The sequence below is a fragment of the Gobio gobio genome, assembly GCF_949357685.1.
Source record: "Gobio gobio genome assembly, chromosome: 3".
Lineage (NCBI taxonomy): Eukaryota > Metazoa > Chordata > Actinopteri > Cypriniformes > Gobionidae > Gobio > Gobio gobio.
Window position 1 is genome coordinate 4637280 of NC_137099.1, and position 19795 is coordinate 4657074.

At 41.1% G+C, this 19795-nt stretch overlaps 1 protein-coding gene across 1 annotated transcript in view; it reads right to left on the reverse strand.

The window, feature by feature from the left end:
• Positions 1-309: 309 nt before the first annotated feature.
• Positions 310-19795, reverse strand: part of LOC307124074 (F-actin-monooxygenase mical1-like) — a 33793-nt gene continuing 14307 nt past the window's right edge. Inside the window, exons 8-14 of the mRNA XM_079813073.1 lie at positions 18458-18619; positions 16655-16755; positions 14617-14871; positions 12990-13105; positions 9266-9412; positions 9065-9141; positions 310-1922 (exon numbers count right to left, since the gene is read on the reverse strand). Coding sequence (XP_079669199.1) covers positions 9120-9141; positions 9266-9412; positions 12990-13105; positions 14617-14871; positions 16655-16755; positions 18458-18619 — 803 coding nt within the window. The 3' untranslated portion in view covers positions 310-1922; positions 9065-9119. The remainder of the gene's footprint in view (positions 1923-9064; positions 9142-9265; positions 9413-12989; positions 13106-14616; positions 14872-16654; positions 16756-18457; positions 18620-19795) is intronic.

The following is a 19795-nucleotide window of genomic DNA, read 5'->3' on the forward strand; positions in this document are numbered from 1 at the left end:
CCTAACTCATAAGCATTCAAATGATCATACTTGGGGGAGAGTGGGGGTGGTTGCAACACTTTTTACATTTCCTTCAGTTTCTCAGCGACTGTTAGTATTAGAAAGACAAACAATATATATATTAAACCCATATATGTCACCTACCTGCCCATACTGTTTCAACATGTGTACATATAATAATATGAGAATAATTTGTACTTAAATAGACCCTGAAAAATGGTGCAACTGTCCCCCGTTGCAACAGTCATTTAGATGTAACAAAACTCATACTTCTGCATCATTTTTCAAATCTTTTTTTTTAGTTTATTTGAGACCAGAGTTCATTGAGTTAACTCATTAAAGTAAAAAACAAGTTTGTTTAAAAAACACTGTTGTCAAAATCCCACAAAAATGTATGTAGGCCCAACTGTAGTAACACGCAGTAACAATTTCATGACACCACCAAAAGCACATAAACTGATTATTTCATAGCATCAAGTAGTCACAATTCCCCAATTGACTCACAATTGTGGCAAATGTAAATGGAACCACCATCAGTGCAGGCTTCATGAGCCCATGCCTTGCAGCTGCAACACCATGCAGCAGCCATCTTAAAACTAGTGATGCTAGCCTAACAATTTAGCTTGAACACATTGTACCTAAGTCTGTTGAGAGCTAAGAAACCGCACATTCAAACTTATAAAACTATAACGATCAATACTTAAACAGTTTAGACAGTATGACAAAAAAATCTAGTTAATTTTTAACTTGAATTTCAGTTCTCCCATAAGGAAGTTTAACAAGTGGTTGTTAACTTCCAGAAAGAAGGAGGGGCATACTGAGCATGTGCAGTAGGAGTGTCATGACTCCAGCTCATTCCTGATTGGAGAAATCAGCAATGTTGCAACTGTCCCCACACTCCCCCTACTCTCCAGGAGCAGAAGAGTTCTCCGTGGTTTTGAGCAGCTCAAGACTAGAAATCAGAGGCTTTCTGGCAGGCCTGTTGCTTGGTTATATATATCTTTAAGTTTATTTAATACAAGGTAATTATTTCATATAATACCAATAATACAAACAAAAGGTATAACAGCGTTGTAAAGGCATCAAGGCATCGAACACCGGGGATCCAGCATCTGCTGTACTTTTGTGCACTTCAGTCTTTTATAGACTTCTTCTGCATTCCACATTCCTGAGATGTCATGAAAACTCGTCTATATAAAGCCCCTCTCCTCTTTGCCTTTTGCCTTCTCCAGATTCTTCTCCTTTTCTGCCGTCCTCGTCTTCTCCGTCAACTTCTCATCCGGAGGAACTTCTCTTTCTAATACAGGTTTACTTTTCCTCTCTACTCTATCAAAATACCTTGACAATACATGTTTCTGTATTATTTGATTAAATGCTTTTCTTAATAAAATGCTGAATACAGTCGTGGTGTCTTTTCACTTAATAAACCACTTTCTCAATAAAAAAATGAACACAGTTGTGGTGTCTCTTTTACCTAAAAACCCTTTCTTTGGTTACCATACAATAAACAAAATAATACAATTGCATATTTTACTCAACAATACATTTGAGTGTGTCGAAAGTTGTTATAATGTGTGTTATAATGTACTCTGTGTGTTTCCTCGGCGGCTATGAGACACTAGATCCATAGGCATGGTAAAACATGGTTTTCGCGGTACATCAAGAAAATGAGATTTAAACAATAAGACTAAGGGCCCTATTTTAACTAGCTAAGGGCATGGCACAGGTGCACTTAGGGCGCATCCGAATCTACTTTTGCTAGTTTAACGACAGAAAAAAACTTAAAAGGGTTAAAAGGGTTGTCCCTCATAAAGCTGGGATTCAGAGCAGATGACCAGGAGAATGTGTTGAGATGATCCACATGTGGCTTTGCTTTTGAAGAGTCATGAAGAGCATCAGTCATTCACTCACGGACGTCATGTCTGAGGGGAATAACATAAAATGTTATATGCCTTAAATGTAGATTATAAAAAACACATATGTTATGGAATCAAATCCACTCCCACTGAATCGCCCGTAAGCAGCTGATCTCTCCCCAGCTGACTGCATTTGCTGCTGTCTTATGCTTATTTATTTTGTTGTCTCTTCCTTGATCTATCTCTATGAGCGAGCGTAGGCACTCTTTCTTAGGTTGATGCCCCTGTTCATCATTTGAGAGTTAGCTGATTGAAATCAGCAGAATAAAGACGCTAATAACAGGGTTTCTGCAGGTTTTATGAAGGTAAAGTTAAGAACTTTTTAGGACCAGTTAAAGAAAATTTAAGGAATAAATTGAAGGGAACATATCACATCAATATTTTCTCTAAATGTAAATGTCTATGAAGCACAAAAAGAGTTGTATTAGCAACACTTTTAAGTTTGAAAATACAAATTCCAACAGATCTCCATTCCTTTTTCATTGAATTTACAAAAAATTTAATAAATACATAAAAAATATACACATACAGTGGGGCAAAAAAGTATTTAGTCAGCCACCAATTGTGCAAGTTCTCCCACTTAAAAAGATGAGAGAGGCCTGTAATTTTCATCATAGGTACACTCCAACTATGAGAGGCAGGGGCACACGTCTGGCACTGCAGGATTTGAGACCCTGGCGGCATAGTGTGTTACTGATGGTAGCATTTGTTACTTTGGTTTCTAGCTCTCTGCAGGTCATTCACTAGGTCCCCCGTGTGGTTCTGGGATTTTTGCCCACCGTTCTTGTAATCATTTTGACCCCACGGGGTGAGATCTTGCGTGGAACCCCAGATCGAGGGAGATTATCAGTGGTCTTGTATGTCTTCCATTTTCTAATAATTGCTCCCAAAGTTGATTTCTTCACACCAAGCTGCTTCCCTATTGCAGATTCAGTCTCCCCAGCCTGGTGCAGGTCTACAATTTTGTTTCTGGTGTCCTTTGACAGCTCTTTGGTCTTGGCCATAGTGGAGTTTGGAGTCTGACTGTTTGAGGTTGTGGACAGGTGTCTTTTATACTGGTAACGAGTTCAAACAGGAGCCATTAAAGGGTTAGTTCACCCAAAAATGAAAATTCTGTCATTAATTACTTACCCTCATGTCGTTCGACACCCGTCAGACCTCCGTTCATCTTCGGAACAGAAATTAAGATATTTTAGTGTAAATCTGATGGCTCTGAAAGTCCTCCATTGGCTCAATGGCACCGTTCACTCTCAAGACCCTTAAAAGGTACTAAAGACGTCGTTACAACGGGGCGGCAGTGGCTCAGTGGTTCATGTAGGTTGTCTACAAACCGGAAGGTTGGTGGTTCGATCCCCGGTTCCACCTGACCAAGTGTCGACGTGTCCATGAGCAAGACACCTAACCCCAGCTGCTCCCGACGAGCTGGATGGCGCCTTGCATGGCTGACACCGCCGTTGGTGTATGAATGAGTGTATGAATGAGTGTGTGAATGGGTGAATGTGAGGCAAAATGTAAAGCGCTTTGGATGGCCGTAGGTCTGTTAAAAGCGCTATATAAATGCAGTCCATTTACCATTTACAAAGTCCATCTCACTACAGTGGTTCTAAAATAACTTTATGAATCGGCGACAATAGTTTTTGTGCGCAAAAAAACCCTAAATAACGACTTACATAGTGATGACGATCTCAAAACAAGGCCTCATGAAGCTTCGAAGCGTTATGAATCACTGAGCCGAATCATGATTCGGATCGCGTGTCAAACCGCCAAACTGCTGAAATTTGGCGATTCAAACTGCTGAATCGACTCGCTGATTCATAACGCTTCAAAGCTTCATGATGCTTTGTTTTGAAATCGTCATCACTATGTAAGTCATTATTTAGGTTTTTTTTGCGCACAAAAACTATTGTCGCCGATTCATAAAGTTATTTTAGAACCACTGTAGTGAGATGGACTTTGTAACGATGTCTTTAGTACCTTTTAAGGGTCTTGAGAGTGAACGGTGCCATTGAGCCAATAGAGGACTTTCAGAGCCATCAGATTTACACTAAAATATCTTAATTTCTGTTCCGAAGAGGTCTGACGGGTGTCGAACGACATGAGGGTAAGTAATTAATGACAGAATTTTCATTTTTGTGTGAACTAACCCTTTAATACAGGTAACGAGTGGAGGAAAGAGCCTGGCTCCGCCCTCCTACATACCTCCGCTCAATTTCTTCAGTACTACGTCTGGGACTGCTGTATATGCTTAGGTTTTCACCCGAACAATTTTTTACCGGTCCAATCAGCGAACAGAGGGAGTGGCTGAGAGCGATGCCGTTGATGTCGTGCGCTAGTTTGAGTTGTAGTTCAGTAATGGCGGCGGTGAAAGATGCGAGTGTGTGGCACTGGCACCGCTGACGAATGTCCAGAAGTTAAAGCCGGAGTGTGGCGAGGTGGACGAGCGAGCGAGATCAGTGTGCGTGATTGAGACACACCGGTCTCGAGTCCTCTCATGAGGGAGCACGGAGGCATATGAGGACGAGCGACACCGGTGAAGGACGAGAGAGGACCAGGCCTGAATTTCAAGTTGTGTTTTCTTTACGTTTTGTAATGTATGTGCGCGGCCGTCGTCCGTGAGGGGCTGCCGCTTTTACTTTCATTTTGTGTTTATTATTTGATTAAAAGTTGTTAAACGTTCACTGGTTCCCGCCTCCTTCTTCCCTGAACAAACAAACTCCCGTTACACGGAGCAAGAACAAACACTGCTGAGTTTTGTTGGTGGCCATGATGTTGTGGTCCGGGAAAAGTATTTTTCAGCTCGCTCCGTTAGTGGAAACCCAGAAAAACCCAGGCTGAATTACCTGTATATTCTAGACTTGTATTTCTCTAAATGCTGGCAAGTGTTTACAAGAGCAAAATATTTAATCACCGCTCAAAAAATAAAAGAAGAAAAGCACGTAAACATTTGAATTGGGCCGTTATTTACGGCAGCATTTATTCTTATCATACCAAGCATATGAAATTTTATTTACAGCATATACAATCATGTTATGATTGCAGGAGATATGCACCACGAGAGCAGCGAGTTCCGATCACAAAACTCTCCTCTCCACCGTGAATAAATCACAATCCGAATGCACGAGGTTTTATCACTGACACTGAGGTGGTGTGCACAGTTAATGTGAGAATCAAAGGCGAACGGCGCGTGACATACGTCACGACCAAACGTTAGCGATTGGTTAGGCAGATCCAGAGTGACTCTTGGCAGATCCAATAGTTTTAAACTTCAACAGAGTTCCCGCCTTCAAGGAAGTAAACTCTTGTCAATAGAGAGTGGCCAGACTCTATGTACAAATGACATGTACGAGAGTCTGGTAAGACCAGGCTAGGACAGAGGAGCCTCTTAAAGAAGAAGTTACAGGTCTGTGAGAGCCAGAAATCTTGCTTTTTTGTAGGTGACCAAATACTTATTTTCCACCATAATTTGCAAATAAATTCTTTAAAAATCAGACAATGTGATTTTCTGGATTTTTTTTCCTTCTCATTCTGTCTCTCATAGTTGGAGTGTACCTATGATGAAAATTACAGGCCTCTCTCATCTTTTTAAGTTGGAGAACTTGCAAAATTGGTGGCCGACTAAATACTTTTTTGCCCAGCTGTACATACACACACACACACACACACACACACACACACACACACACACACACACACACACACACACACACACACACACACACACACACACACACACACACACACACACACACACACACACACACACACACACACACACACACACACACACACACACACACACACACACCGATCAGGCTTAACATTATAACCCAATATTGTGTTGTAATATTGTGTTGGTCCCCCTTTTGCTGACCCGTCGAGGCATGGACTCCACTAGACCCCTGAAGGTGTGCTGTGGTATCTAGCACCAAGATGTTAGCAGCAGATCCTTTAAGTCCTGTAAGTTGCGAGGTGGGGCCTCCATGGATCGGACTTGTTTGTTCAGCACATCCCACAGATGCTCGATTGGATTGAGATCTGGGGAATTTGGAGGCCATTTGAAGTCAACACCTCAAACTCATTGTGCTCCTCAAACCATTCCTGAACCATTTTTGCTTTGTGGCAAGCGCATTATAGTTTATTGTCAATTTGCTATTTATTGAGTGCCACGCATGCACAAACATATGTAAAATACGGTCTGCACGAACTGCTGGCCAATGGTTTGATGCCTGGGGGCTGTATTTTCAACCAGGAAGATCCTAGACACGACATACCACTTGAGCTCGTAAGACCACTGGGGTCTCCGTGGATTACTCTCCCAGCTGGAAAGCAATGGAGGCGGCGCAAAGAAAGAAAGCAGAAGCGAGGCTGCAGAGCCGGGATACAAGCCAGGCTAGGCAGAGACCCACACAAGACTCCATGCTACTTGCTAACTTGCTAACTGCCATCTACACACAGCGAGATAGACAGTATACACAAAACCAGTTGATAAAATGAAAGAACTTCTCAAGATCATAACAATGTCCAGTGTCCAACTAGAGGGAAAAACACCCTTGACCATGTTTATAGCAACATCCCCATCTAGGACTGTCTGACCATATTTCATTGTTTCTGACTCCGGCATACAGACCACTAATAAACAAGGTGAAGCCAGCTACTAAAACCATACAAATGTGGCCAGAAGGGGCGTCTGAGTGGCTGATTCAGTTGTTCTGACTGGACTGTATTTGAGGATGACAATTTGACATCTACACTTCATCAGTGCTATTTTACATTAAATGCTGCACAGTGTGACCACAATAAAACTGATTTGCATGTTTGCTAACAGCAAGCCGTGGATGACCGAGAATGTAAAATTCCTGCTGAAGGCCCGCAGTTCCGCTTTCCGGTCTGGTGACATGTACCATAAGTACAGCACAGCCAGGAATAACCTAAAGAAGGGCATCAGGGATGCTATAGCAGCTTATAGGCGGAGAATCGAGAACCATTTCAGGCATGGCAGGGGATTCGTTACATCACTGGGCAGAATAACACCAGCAGCCTGAACAACAACAGTGCTTCGAAGGCAGAGCAGCTTAACCAGTACTTTTGCTGATTCGAGGTGGAAAGAACTGGGCCTACCATCAATTCAGCTCCCGTCACCAACAGCCAGACACTAATCATCCAGCCTGCTGAGGTGATGCGCACTCTCCGTAAATTAACATGCGGAAAGCAGCTGGTCCGAATGGCATCCAAGGGCGTGTCCTCAGAGACTGTGCTGCAGAGTTGGGTGAGGTATTTACAAATATCTTTAACCTTTCTCTTTTGCAGTGCACTGTTCCAACCTGCCTGAAGACAAACACTTCCAAAGCAGGCTGTTATGGCATATCACTCAATGATTATAGGCCTATTGCACTGACACCTGTAATCACAAAATGCCTGGAGAGGCTGGTTCTGCACCACATCAAGGCTGCTCTGCCACTCACCTTGGACCCCCACCAGTATGTATACAGGGCAAACAGACCGACATATGATGCCATCTCCACTGCCCTCCACACCGTACTGTTCCACCTAGAACACCAAAAAAACGTATGCACGGCTGCTGTTCGTGGACTACAGTTCTGCATTTAATACCATTTTACCCAGCAGTTTGTTCTCCAAGATGTCTGACCTAGGTATACAGCCCATCATCTGCCTGTGGATTAAGGACTTCTTAAAGCAGCCAGTCAGTGCGGATGGGCCTGCATCACTCCTCAACTCTGAAACTCAGCACAGGAGTCCCACAAGGCTGTGTGCTGAGCCCGTTTCTCTATTCTCTGTATACTCGTGAGTGTATACCATCTTCTAACACTAACATCATTATCAAAATTGCAGATGACACAACTGTGGTGGGGTTGATCACCGAAGGCAATGAGACTGCCTACAGAGAGGAGGCACAGAGGCTAATGGTGTGGTGCACAAAGAATAATCTGTCTCTAAAGATTGAGAAAACAAAATAACTCATCATAGATTTCAGAAAGAAACAGGATGTCCACACACCACTGCACATCAACAGGGAAATGGTGGAGAGAGTGTCCAGTTTTACATTTCTGGGCAAACACATCTCAGAGGACCTCTCATGGATGATAAACACCACGGCATTAGTCAAGAAGGCACAAAAGGTGCTATACTTTTTCAGGATGCGCAGGAAGGTCAACCTATCACAACAGCACTTGGTGTAATTCTACCACTGCTCCATTGAGAGTGTCCTCACATATGGCATGCTGGTATAGTATGGAGGGAGCTCTGCAGCTGATAGAAAGGCTTTGCAGATAGTCGTAAGGACTGCGCAGAACATCATCACAAACCAACAGTTATCTGCCTTAGACAACATATTTACCTCCCGTTGCCTGCAGAAAGAACACAACATTCTGAAGGACCCATATCACCCTGCCCATCATTTGTTTGAACTGTTGCCATCTGGAAAACGCTATAGGTCTATCAAAACACGCACCACAAGATTCATGAACAGTTTTTTATCCTAAAGCTGTCACTTTAATGAACAATGAACTGAAAACGCACCTCCCAACTACAATACATTCTTGATATGCAAGAACAATACATGTGCAGTAATGTTATGAGCACTTTATTTAATTTATTAATTATGTGAGCATATGAGCACTTTATTTCTTTTTTGTGTAATATGGCCTTCGTTTGAACACACTTATTTTTCTTTTCTTAACTTTAACTTTAACTGTATATGTTGGAAAGTACATAATTCTGTTGTATGCTTGTTTGTACAATGACAATAAAAATAATCTAATCTAATCTAATCTAATCTAATCTAATCTAATCTAATCTAATCTAATCTAATCTAATCTAATCTAATCTAATCTAATCTAATCTAATCTAATCTAATTATCCTGCTGAAAGAGGCCACAGCCACCAGGGAATATGGTTACATGGTCTGCAAAAATGCTTAGGTACTGTAGGTGGTACGCGTCACGTCCACATGCATGGTAGGACCCAAGGTTTCCCAGCAGAAAATTGCCACTGCCTCCGCCGGCTTGTCTTCTTCCCATAGGGGTCAGCATGGGCACCCTGACTGGTCTGCGGCTATGCAGCCCCATATATACTGTATATGTGTGAGTGTTTGAGTATAGAAGTTAAAGTAACTGTCTTATGGCATTTACCTTTTTTGCCTTAATTGTTATGATGGGTTTCTGTTCAGTCAGGTTTACTCATCCTCTACTTTATATACATGCATGACCTTTAAATTGAACACAAAGAGAGTATCATTAATAATTATTAACAATAATTACTAATTATTGTTAGGTACTTTAAACAGCTTTTGCATGAGTGTGTAATTTTGCGTATAGGAGTGCATGTTTGACCTGTGTGGGTTGGACAGAGAACAGGTAACGTTGAGGTAACGCGTGGATGGATCGATGCTGTAGTCACTGTAATTCATGCTGTAGGCATTGAAGTCCATGCTGGTGTCCTCTAGAGTCGTTTCTTTGATTATTTTATACAGGATCTCCCTGTAGAAGACATACACAGCATAATGCATTATTTGAATCATATATGCATTTTTTTTACAAGACTCTTCTGCTCACCAAGGCTGTATTTATTTGATTAAAACTACTGGAAGAATTGTGCAATGCTGTGAGAACACCTCGCGTGATTGTGTCGTGAAGCATGTGTGGAATCAATCAAATGCCTGGAAAAAAGCCTGAAGCAAGTCAATCACAGGCATGCAGGGAGTATGGCAGGGCGCATCGTCTCTTCAGGGAACTAAGGTTACATACGTAACCGAGACATTTCCTTTCAAGGGAACTCGCGCGGCGTCGAAACGCTGTGGAAACGCAACTTCGCCATTAGAGCAAATGACCGTCCGTGTGAAATTGTAGTGCACACTAAGATAATAACACCTGTGCCCCAGAAGTGGAGCCAAAGTCGAGTTCGTAGGACCTCACAAATGTGTGCGGCGAGGACCAGCCTGCCACATCACAAACATCCTGGAGGGAAACTCCTGACAATAAAGCTTCAGAAGGAGCCATTCTCCAGCCAAAGGTGAAGGCTTACCGGCTGCCTCATAAGCAAGTGAAATGGCCTCGACAACTCACTTGCTCATCCTCTGCTTAGATGCAGGATACCCTTTCCAAGGGGACCCAAAGCAAATTAACAACTGTTCAGACTTCCTCCACAGGGCAGCTCTGTGGACGTAAGCATCTAGGGCCCTAACTGAGCATAGCAGATATAGTTTCTCTTGGTCAGACATCTGGAAGGGAGGAGGACAGTAGTAGGAACCTTAGGAACGTAACCCAGGCTAGGGTGAAGAAAAGCTTTCACCATACTGGGCGCAAATTCCATGCACGAGGGAATAACTGAGAGGGATTGAATGTCTCCAATTCTCTTGAAAGACGAAATAGCGAGAAGAAGGAGGTTTTAAAATTAGAAACTTCTCACAAAATTATTCGATAGGCTTAAAAGGGAGCCACAAATGGGGATAGCCATATGTGGAGGGGGATAGCCCTGCAGAGAAACTTTCCTGCAGGAACTCCAGCACTGCACCCACTGGGCAGGTAACTGGGTCCAACTGGTGATTCACGCACAATGAAGTGAATAATCTCCAGTTTCCTTGTGGATGGAGCTCTGGAGTGGAGGATAGTCTCAACAACCTCAGTTGAGAGACCTGAACTTATGAGCTGGGCCCCCTTAGATGCCAAGCCCATAGTTTCCACAGCTCTGGGCAAGGGTGAAAAATCGACCCGCTCGCCCGAGAGAGAAGGTCCCTCCTGATTGGAAACTCCAGAGAAGAGCCATCTAGAAGAGACACCAAGAACCATACTCGGGCCTGCCAGAATGGGGCTACTAATAACAGACGGCCCCTGTCCCGGCGAACTCTCTCCAGAACACCCGGAAGCAACGCAATCAGGGAAAGGTGTACAGAAATAGCCTCGGCCACTCCTGTACCATGGTGTCCAGTCCAAGAAGAGCTGGATGAGTTAGTGAGAACCGCATAGGACAATGAGTTGTTTCTAGAGACGTGAACAGATCTACTTCTGCTCTGACAAATTTCTCCCACGGAGAACCACTACCTCAGGGTGGATTCTCCATTCCCCGGATCTTCGCCCCTGCCGCGACAGGATGTCTGCTCCCTGATTCAGGTACCATGGGATGTAAACTGCCCTGATGGAAAGATCTGGTGAGCCAGCTTGTATAAGGGGCACAACTGCAGACCCCCCTGATGATTTATAAATTAGACTTAAAGTACATGATGAACATGATGGCATGGTCTGGTAGGAAATGTTTCAGAGCCTGAAACACAGCCAACATTTCTAGGAGATTTATGTGCCATGAGAACTGATGGTCCAGCCACAGACCTCAAGCCGAACGACAACTCATGATCGCCCCCCAACCCATGAGGTTCTTGAGCTTGCTCAGACAGCCCTTGAGCTTGTGAGCTTTGTGAGCGTTTTCCTATGAGAACGCTGCACTCCCGCCAGGTGCTCTTTGAGGAGGGCGCTTCGGCTCACGTTCCTCGCGGAGCCGAAGGTTCTACCAAGGTTCTTTCCACATGACTAAAGCACAAAGGCATCGGGGAGAATCCCTTGGTTTTGAACCACCACTGCATGTACAGCAGACCAAAAGGTATTACGATGGACGCCGCTGCCATCAGACCTAACAGTCTCTGAAACGGTTTCACAGTGAGTGACTGGCCTAGCGTCACTTCCTTTACTGCAGAGAGGATCGACGACGCTATACAAGCAACTGACATGCATGCCTGCATTGTTATCGAATGGGAGGAGGAACACTTTCTAAAGCTTCCTTTAGCAAAAGAGTTTCTGCTTCCTGTAACAAGAGCCTGCTCTGAGAATCCTGCTGAATCAGGGTGGATGAGACCTGAACTAAATAGCATAGCCTCTTTCAATTGTCTGCAGGACCCAACGAGATACATTTTCCTCTCTGCCAGAAAATCTACTAAGGGTACCAGTTTCTCGAGACTGGCCTCTGGTGTTCATACAGTCATCATAATGCCCTGAAATGGCAAACCAGCAGGGAACAACTGGACAGACTGTGCTAAAACACTCCACAGAAGGAGCGAGCTTCCCTCTGGAAAAAGCTTGCTGGGACTTTCCACGCCCGACATAAAGGTGGGGTTGGTAGAACAGTCCCCTGAGGGCACGTGCAATCAGGTGGAAACCGCCTTCCCCGAAGGGGTTTGCCCTCAGAAGCCTGATGCTGCTGGCGTCAGGACTTCTTCTGTGAGGAAGCCCTCTTCGCGACAATGACGGTCCTCATATCCGCCTTGTCCTTAGAGTACTTCACCTTCACTGGTCTCTCATGGAGGCGACACTCTATTTCTGTTGCACCGGATGAGAGGAGCTCATAGACAGCCTGAGTTCGGCGAGGCTGGAATGCCACGACTGCTTTTTAGTCTCCCGAAACCTTTCGCCTGAAGCCTCCGCGAGGAACGTGAGCCGAAGCGCCCTCCTCAAAGAGCACCTGGCGGGAGTGCAGCGTTCTCATAGGAAAACGCTCACAAAGCTCACAAGCTCAAGGGCTGTCTGAGCATGCTCCCATACAAACAAAGCACATAGAGTCTGCATCCCCACCTGTAATGATACGAGGGCAGGGATGAACACACTTTCTGAACTGTTGTTCGCTCACCATGATACTGTTTTTTTTTGTGTGTAGTGAAAACCCCTGCCTAGCAATTTCTTAAGACAGACAAAGACATATGATTCACAAAGTGCGCTTGCTGAAGGCACAGAAGCTGACACTGTTTGGTTCAGGTGTGCTTTACAGTTTCCTGGTCAATGATGTCACACGTCTATGATGTTCTGTCACTCCACTGGACTGATTCCATACGTGCTTCACGGCACAATAACGCAGAGGCGTTCTCACAGCGTTTTGGCACAGCGCAAGGTCCCTTGAAAGGGAACATTTCTGATTATTATCAATGTTGAAAACAATAGTGATGCTCCATATTTTTGTGGATATCAAGATTCATTTTCTTTTCAGGATTTTTTGATGAATACAAAGTAATAAAAACAGCATTTATTTCAAATCGAAATCTTTTGTAACATTATAAATAGAGTAAAAACTCTGTACCTCTCCGCCTGCACCTCTGAGGATGCTACACCATCTCCCCAACGCCTGACCATCCATGCCGCGTCAAACACACCCAGGAAGCCACGACCAATGCCAGTGCCTAAAGGCCAAAATGGCTGCAATAAGATAAAATAAAAATAAAATATTTTAATATCTTTTAGTCCATCTACACATCATTATGATGTGTATAATAAGATTTGATTTAACTGTATTTGTTAAACAGTGCTTACATTAAAAGTTTCAATGGACTACTTGCACTGAGCTTTGTGACTTATTTCTGGTTATGTATATTTTCAATAGAGTTTTTAACACTGTGCTTAATAAGTGTTAAACTGTTAAAGATACTTCTGAAGTATCATAACTGATATAATTGTGGCTGGGTAAACATAGATACTGTTTAGTGGAAGTATAGTGGTAATGTAGTGGTGAACTACAGCAAATATAACTATGTGTTCTCATTTTCCCCAGTAGCTACAGCTCCATAAAAATAATAAATAAAGTCAATAGAGTATCTGGTAAGGACATATTATATTAATAATTCAATCAGTCAGTAAATAAAGCATCTGGTCTGTTGATGAAGCCATGTCTAATCGTTTTACAACAGGACTCCATTCACAACTGACTTCCGGAAAAACGGAATTAACCAATGACATTTCAGGTTACAATGAAATAAGTAAAGTCCCGCCCCACGACTGCCATAAAACGTTTTCATGCGAGCAAAATAGAAGCTCAAGCGCGAGTGTGGGGAATGATGAAGCGCATGCTGCGAGTTGTGTCCAAGCTCGCAAGGGCTTGATTTGCGCCCAGAGAAGATGTCATGCGCGCGCAAGTTTAAATGGAGCTCGTGGGCTGCCGTTTCCTCCCGTGTAGATCTGTTATTCTCTCACGGCAGTTGTGCGCTCGGTTATTAATGGCATTAAAATGCCACCATAGTCAAACATCTCCACAAACTATTAGCGGTCATGAACCTGTTGTCCAACAAGACAACATTAAACAACATGTTTTAAAGTATTTCGAGAAATTTCCTTTTTGTGAGCTGATGTGGCTTATCCCAGAATGTAGGTGTACACTATAGAGGGATAAAGTCTATTAGGGTCGATTAAGTCGATTAGCACAGCATTATAATATACTTTATTATTATGAAAAAACTGAGAAGGGTTGCAGAACTCAAATACACCACATATTGTCGCGGTAATGTGTTTATTGTCTTCATGTTTAATCAGTCAAAGTGTTTCCATCTTCTTTTTACTCAGCTACAGCGCTAGTATGAATGCTTCCAGTATGAATGAAACATGAGTGTGCTCACTCCATCCTATTTTGGGTAAAAAATAGGAAAAACCAAAAAAATCGCAATTATATATTTACCTAATCGTGCAGCCCTAGTGTGCATGAACGGTCATGTGACATGCATTTTCGATAGTGTAGTGTGGACGGAAATTGTTTATGAAACACAGTAGAAACGGCAGTGTGGATGAGGATCATTTTCATTTTAAAACGCTGTTATAAAACGAAAACACACTAGTGTAAACAGGGCCTATGTAACTATCAACAAATGTCATAATGTCTGAATCACGAAGAAGAAATGTCAACTGATCATGTTTACTCATACACTATGCTAATAACTCACCTCTATCAGAGAGTCTCCCACCAATCCGATGAGCAGTTTCTTCCCTTGCCTCTCCTTCACCAGGGATGCGCTCTCTGCACTTTGTAAGGAAGTGAAGTCAAATATGGACACATCTGGGTGGTCTGCGTTGTTTACAAACTCCATGTTCAGCAACATTTGATTTGTGCAGAAGTTGGCTGCATCAAGTGCGTACTTCTTCAGGGCCTCCTGGTTGACGTTTGCAGACTCGAGCAGCTTCTTGTCATCAGAGAAATCCTGAGGACGAGAACGTTTGTAAGTGTAGTGAACGTAAGTGTACCTCTGCTGATAAAAACTTTTCAACTGTTTCTAGGCTCTGTTTAGCTTTTCTATGAGATATTCTCTTTGAATGTGTGTATCATACCTAGGGCTGAACGATCAATGGCATTTGCGATAATATCGCGATATGATAAAAAAAAATTTTTTAACCATAAAAGCTGCGATTACACTCTGGTCACGTGAAACACGAGAGTAAACGGCACGTAACGCCTATACAAGCCTGGCCTAAAGGAAAGAACCATTTGTGTTTAATAGGTCTAATATTGTGTTGGTCATCTCTCCAATGATTCTCGATCAATTCTGAGCTTAGATTTTAACTGCAGGTGCGCAAATGGCATTATATAATACATTTATACACACATAGGCACCCATGAAAAAAAAAACATTACAGAAAAAAAACCTTTACAGAATCCACAGTGTATGTGTACAGAGCAACAACAACGAGATTATTTTCATTTTAGACATTTTATGTAAAATGTAAATTTAAATGTAGACGAGTCAAGCTGCGATACCGAACAGAACCACACGGAGATAACCAAAAAAAAATTTAAAATCAACCGCTTTGACGGCATAAACCTACGATTACTAAACACAACAACGTCGTGCTTACTAGAGATGCGAACTGTTTGGAACGGTTCAGTCCTATTTGGTGAACTGGTTCGACCGGTTCACTAAAATGAACCGGTTCAAAAGAACGATTCATTCGCGAACCGGACATCACTAACGTACACAACAAATCAAACATTATCCTTCCTGAGTGTGTGTGTGTGTTGAAACAACGCAAATGTACTGAAATGTGTCTGTACATGAATGCAGTGTGCGATCAGTGATCGAGAGCGCACACACACACACGGTTTGTTTGTGCATCAATATAACAGACTCTCACGCACTTACTGTACGACTCCCTACTATTGTGCATGTTAATTATTGCGGTATATCGTATTACCGTTTACCGGCACATGTCTACTCCCAACATTGCGCTCTTCAAAAACAATGGCAGAATACGACAGAGCTCGTGTATTAAAGCAAAGCAAACATTGGAATTAATAATTCACTAAAAACGCACCGTGAGTTTCTATTCTCTCTGATATGTGTGATGTGATCAGCCTGGCCTTCTTTACATTAGCGCTGTTTTGGACTATTTTAATTAATTTGATTACTGGATCAGTGAACACTTTCTCCGAGTTTAACGCCTGATCACAAACAGAGAAGCAGAATCGAGTTAAAGAGTTAGAATGGAAATGTCCTCCTCCCAGGGTTACAGGTGCTGTAGATGCTCAGTGTGATGGGGATAAACTCCAGACTTCTAACATCATCTAACTGCGTGACGAAAATTACGTTAATGACATCACATATCTCTGTAATTTATTTGCGTTAAATTATTTTAACGCGTTAAGGACTTTAAATTAATCGCATGCATTAACGCGTTAACGTTGACAGCCCTAGTTAAAATATTTTAAAAAGTATAATTACATATTTAATTAAATTAAAAAAAGATTTTAAGTTTTATTAATACGATTAATTCATAAGAAAAAAAGTACATCAAGAATTGTTTTGGAATTTGATCATGGGGTGCCTAAAGATTCCCACCACTACTATACAATGATTTATTGCTTGTCCTTGTTGAATAATACAGAAAATAAAGAGCTTAAATAATAATTGCATAATACATCGCAATCACAATATTAGAAAAAATATAAATAACATAAAAGAAGAATTCTCAATTCAGCCCTAATCATACCTGCTTTATAACTCCTCTTTTTATCAAGCTCTCCTTTTCTGCAGTCATCACAAAATAGTGAGTCTCATCTCTGTAGTAGACAATATTCTCTAGATCAATGCCTGAAAAACAACAGAACAGATGAAGATGAATAAATAAATATGCAAATATGTAAATGAATAAATAGATAAATAAATGTGATAATATGGAAAAAATAACAGAATAAACGACTTGATAAATATTTTAACTTTTAATATTTATTTGGTAACACTTTACAATAAGGTTCATTAGTTAACATGAACTAATAATGAACTGCACTTATAAAGCATTTATTTATCATTGATAATGTTAATTTCAACATTTACTAATGCATTATTACAATCTTGCTAACATTAGTTAATGCACTGTGAACTAACATGAACAAACCATGAACATCTGGATTTTTATGAACTAACTAAATGCTGAACAGAGGTGTTGTTCATGGTTCATGTTAACTAATGCATTAACTAATGTTAACTTAACCTTATTGTAAAGTGTTACCATTTCTTTTTACATTTCTTTTTATACTTATTAATTTCTGCATTTTTATTTTTATATTTATTCCCACATTTATTTTTGCAACATGGAAATGAGGAGGGCGGTCCTTGTGTAGCTTCAGTGCATCATTGGTTGAGAGCTCACGCATTGAATTGTCAGACCAGCGATAGAGGAGAGTTTTCAATGTGGCGACCGGACAGACACCAAACAACTTAGCAATGTTTCTAGCAGTTTGACCCATTGAGAGATACGTTTCAATGGTACTTATCAGAAGCTGTGAATGGTCACGTCCCACCGTAGTGCCATCTGACTCGCATAGATTTTGAATTCGACAGGTTGTAGCTCTTGCATGTATACAATGGCGGACGTTTCACAATTAGCTTATGTTGGTTAGAGAGTTGAAGTTGAAAACGATGCATCAAATGACTGTTATATAGATTATATGTGCTTATCGATGTTTTTAGGAGCGCTATATTTCGATATGAAAGTGGGAGTACAGATTGAATTGTTAGGCACTCCGCAAAATATTTCCCAGTGGTATTTATTATTTTTATGGAGCTGTAGCTACTGGGGAAAATGAGAACACATAGTTATATTTGCTGTAGTTCACCACTACATTCCCATTTCAATGGTACTTATTGGAAGCAAGTACGATGGACTTGGTCAAACAGATGGAAACATTGCTTAGTTGTCCCCCTTCTCAAGTTGTTTGGTGTCTGTGAAAGAACTATCCGTTTGCCACTTTGAAAACTCTCCTCTATCGCTGGTCTGACGGTTCAATGCGTGAGCTCTCAACCAATGATGCACTGAAGTAATGCACCGCCCTCCTCATTTCCATGTTGCAAAGTAAAAATAAATGAATCGATAAATAAATAAATCTAAAAAGAAATATATTTGGGAATACAAAAATAACAAAATAAATGAATGCATAAATAAATAAATCTAAAAAGAAATATTAAAAGTTGAAAATATAAAAATTAAAAAAATTCAGAAAATAGTGAATTAAGGGAAAGATAATTTAAAAAATGAATCCTTTATTTTATCAAGTCGATAATTCTGTTATTTATTTCCCTATTATCACATTTATTTATCTATTTATTCATTTACATATTTGTATATTTATTTATTTATTCATTTATCCATTCATTCATTTATTTATTTTTAATTTCTGCAGGTTTGGTCCTCTATAGGCGTGTGGGGAAACAAAAGTGACCAAAGGTAAATATGACAAAAGTGTGTTTCTTCTCTTGTCTATGGCATAAGGTATATATGTGTGTGAGTCTGTACCTTTCTCAGACTTAAGGTTTTCAAAGAATCTCTCGTTTCCTTTTCGCATCATGCCGCCGGTCTCCGGCACCTGATTCTCTTCTTTAGTATGGTGGTTCACGAAGTTTGCAGTGATGCCGATGGCTAACCTTTCCCTGAACTTTTTCCCTGACCTCTTAAAACCTGAAGACATGGGGAAAACAAGAGTTACATTTTTTTTATAAAAATTTGAATTAAAAAAAAGATTATTTTGCATTTAAAGGTGGGGTAAGTGGTATGTCAAAACAGCTTAAGAAAAGTGTCTCGGGCCGATCTTATAGCCAATCAGCAGTAAGGGGCGTGTCTATGTAGCAGAGATATGTTGTTACACTATAGATTATTTTTGTTAATATTATTATTATTATATACATAGATTATTTGTTTTAATTAATATTTGTTTTGAGGAATTTTATTTTGAAAACGGCGTGCTACATATCAGTATGTACGTCGGTTGACGTCATGCGTGAGTGGGGGGGGGGGGGGGGGGGGGTTTCAAATCGCAGCGCAATCGGAAGTTTGTCCTCTTTCCTGCAATGATACTCGAGAGGAGAGGTACGATTTCATGAGCTTCGTCATGTTTAAATGATCAAATGTAAGAAAGAATCTCATGTGATGTTATATTTGATCGAGTTTTAATTCGATTCAAGATTCAAGATTCAAGAGTTTTATTTGTCACATACACAGTTATATACACAATATACAACTGGCAGTGAAATGTAAACAGGTCCGCTCCATGGACAGTGCAAATAACAGTTACAAGAAATTAAAATAGAAATAGAATAAAATTAGAATAAAAAGTATTAACATAAGTAGAATTATAAATAAATCAAGTAAAAGATAAAAATAGGAAATAAGATAAAAATAAAAATATAAAAATTAAAATATAAAAATATAAAAAAATAAGTGGATATGATAAGTGAGAAACTGTAGACTTAGAAATAAGTGGTTAACATAAATATATATATATGTATATATAAAGAAGTATAATGTGCAAGGTTTATTACAGGTTGTTACGCAGTAACAATAGGAAAGTAAAGTGCAGTGCAATGGCAGTATGTGGATGTTAATGTTTAAACTGGATGTTTATGCGTGTGCGGGGGTGAAGTGAAGTCACGTGACTGAGTTCAGGAGTCTGATGGCCTGGGGGAAGAAACTCCTCCTGAGTCTTTCAGTCTTTGCCATCAGGCTACGGAAGCGCTTACCAGATGGCAGCAGGGTGAAGTGAGAGTTTGCAGGGTGATTAATGTCTCTGATGATTTTAGTAGCTCTACCTCTGCAGCGTTTGGTGTAGATGTCCTGCAGAGACGGGAGAGCTGAGCC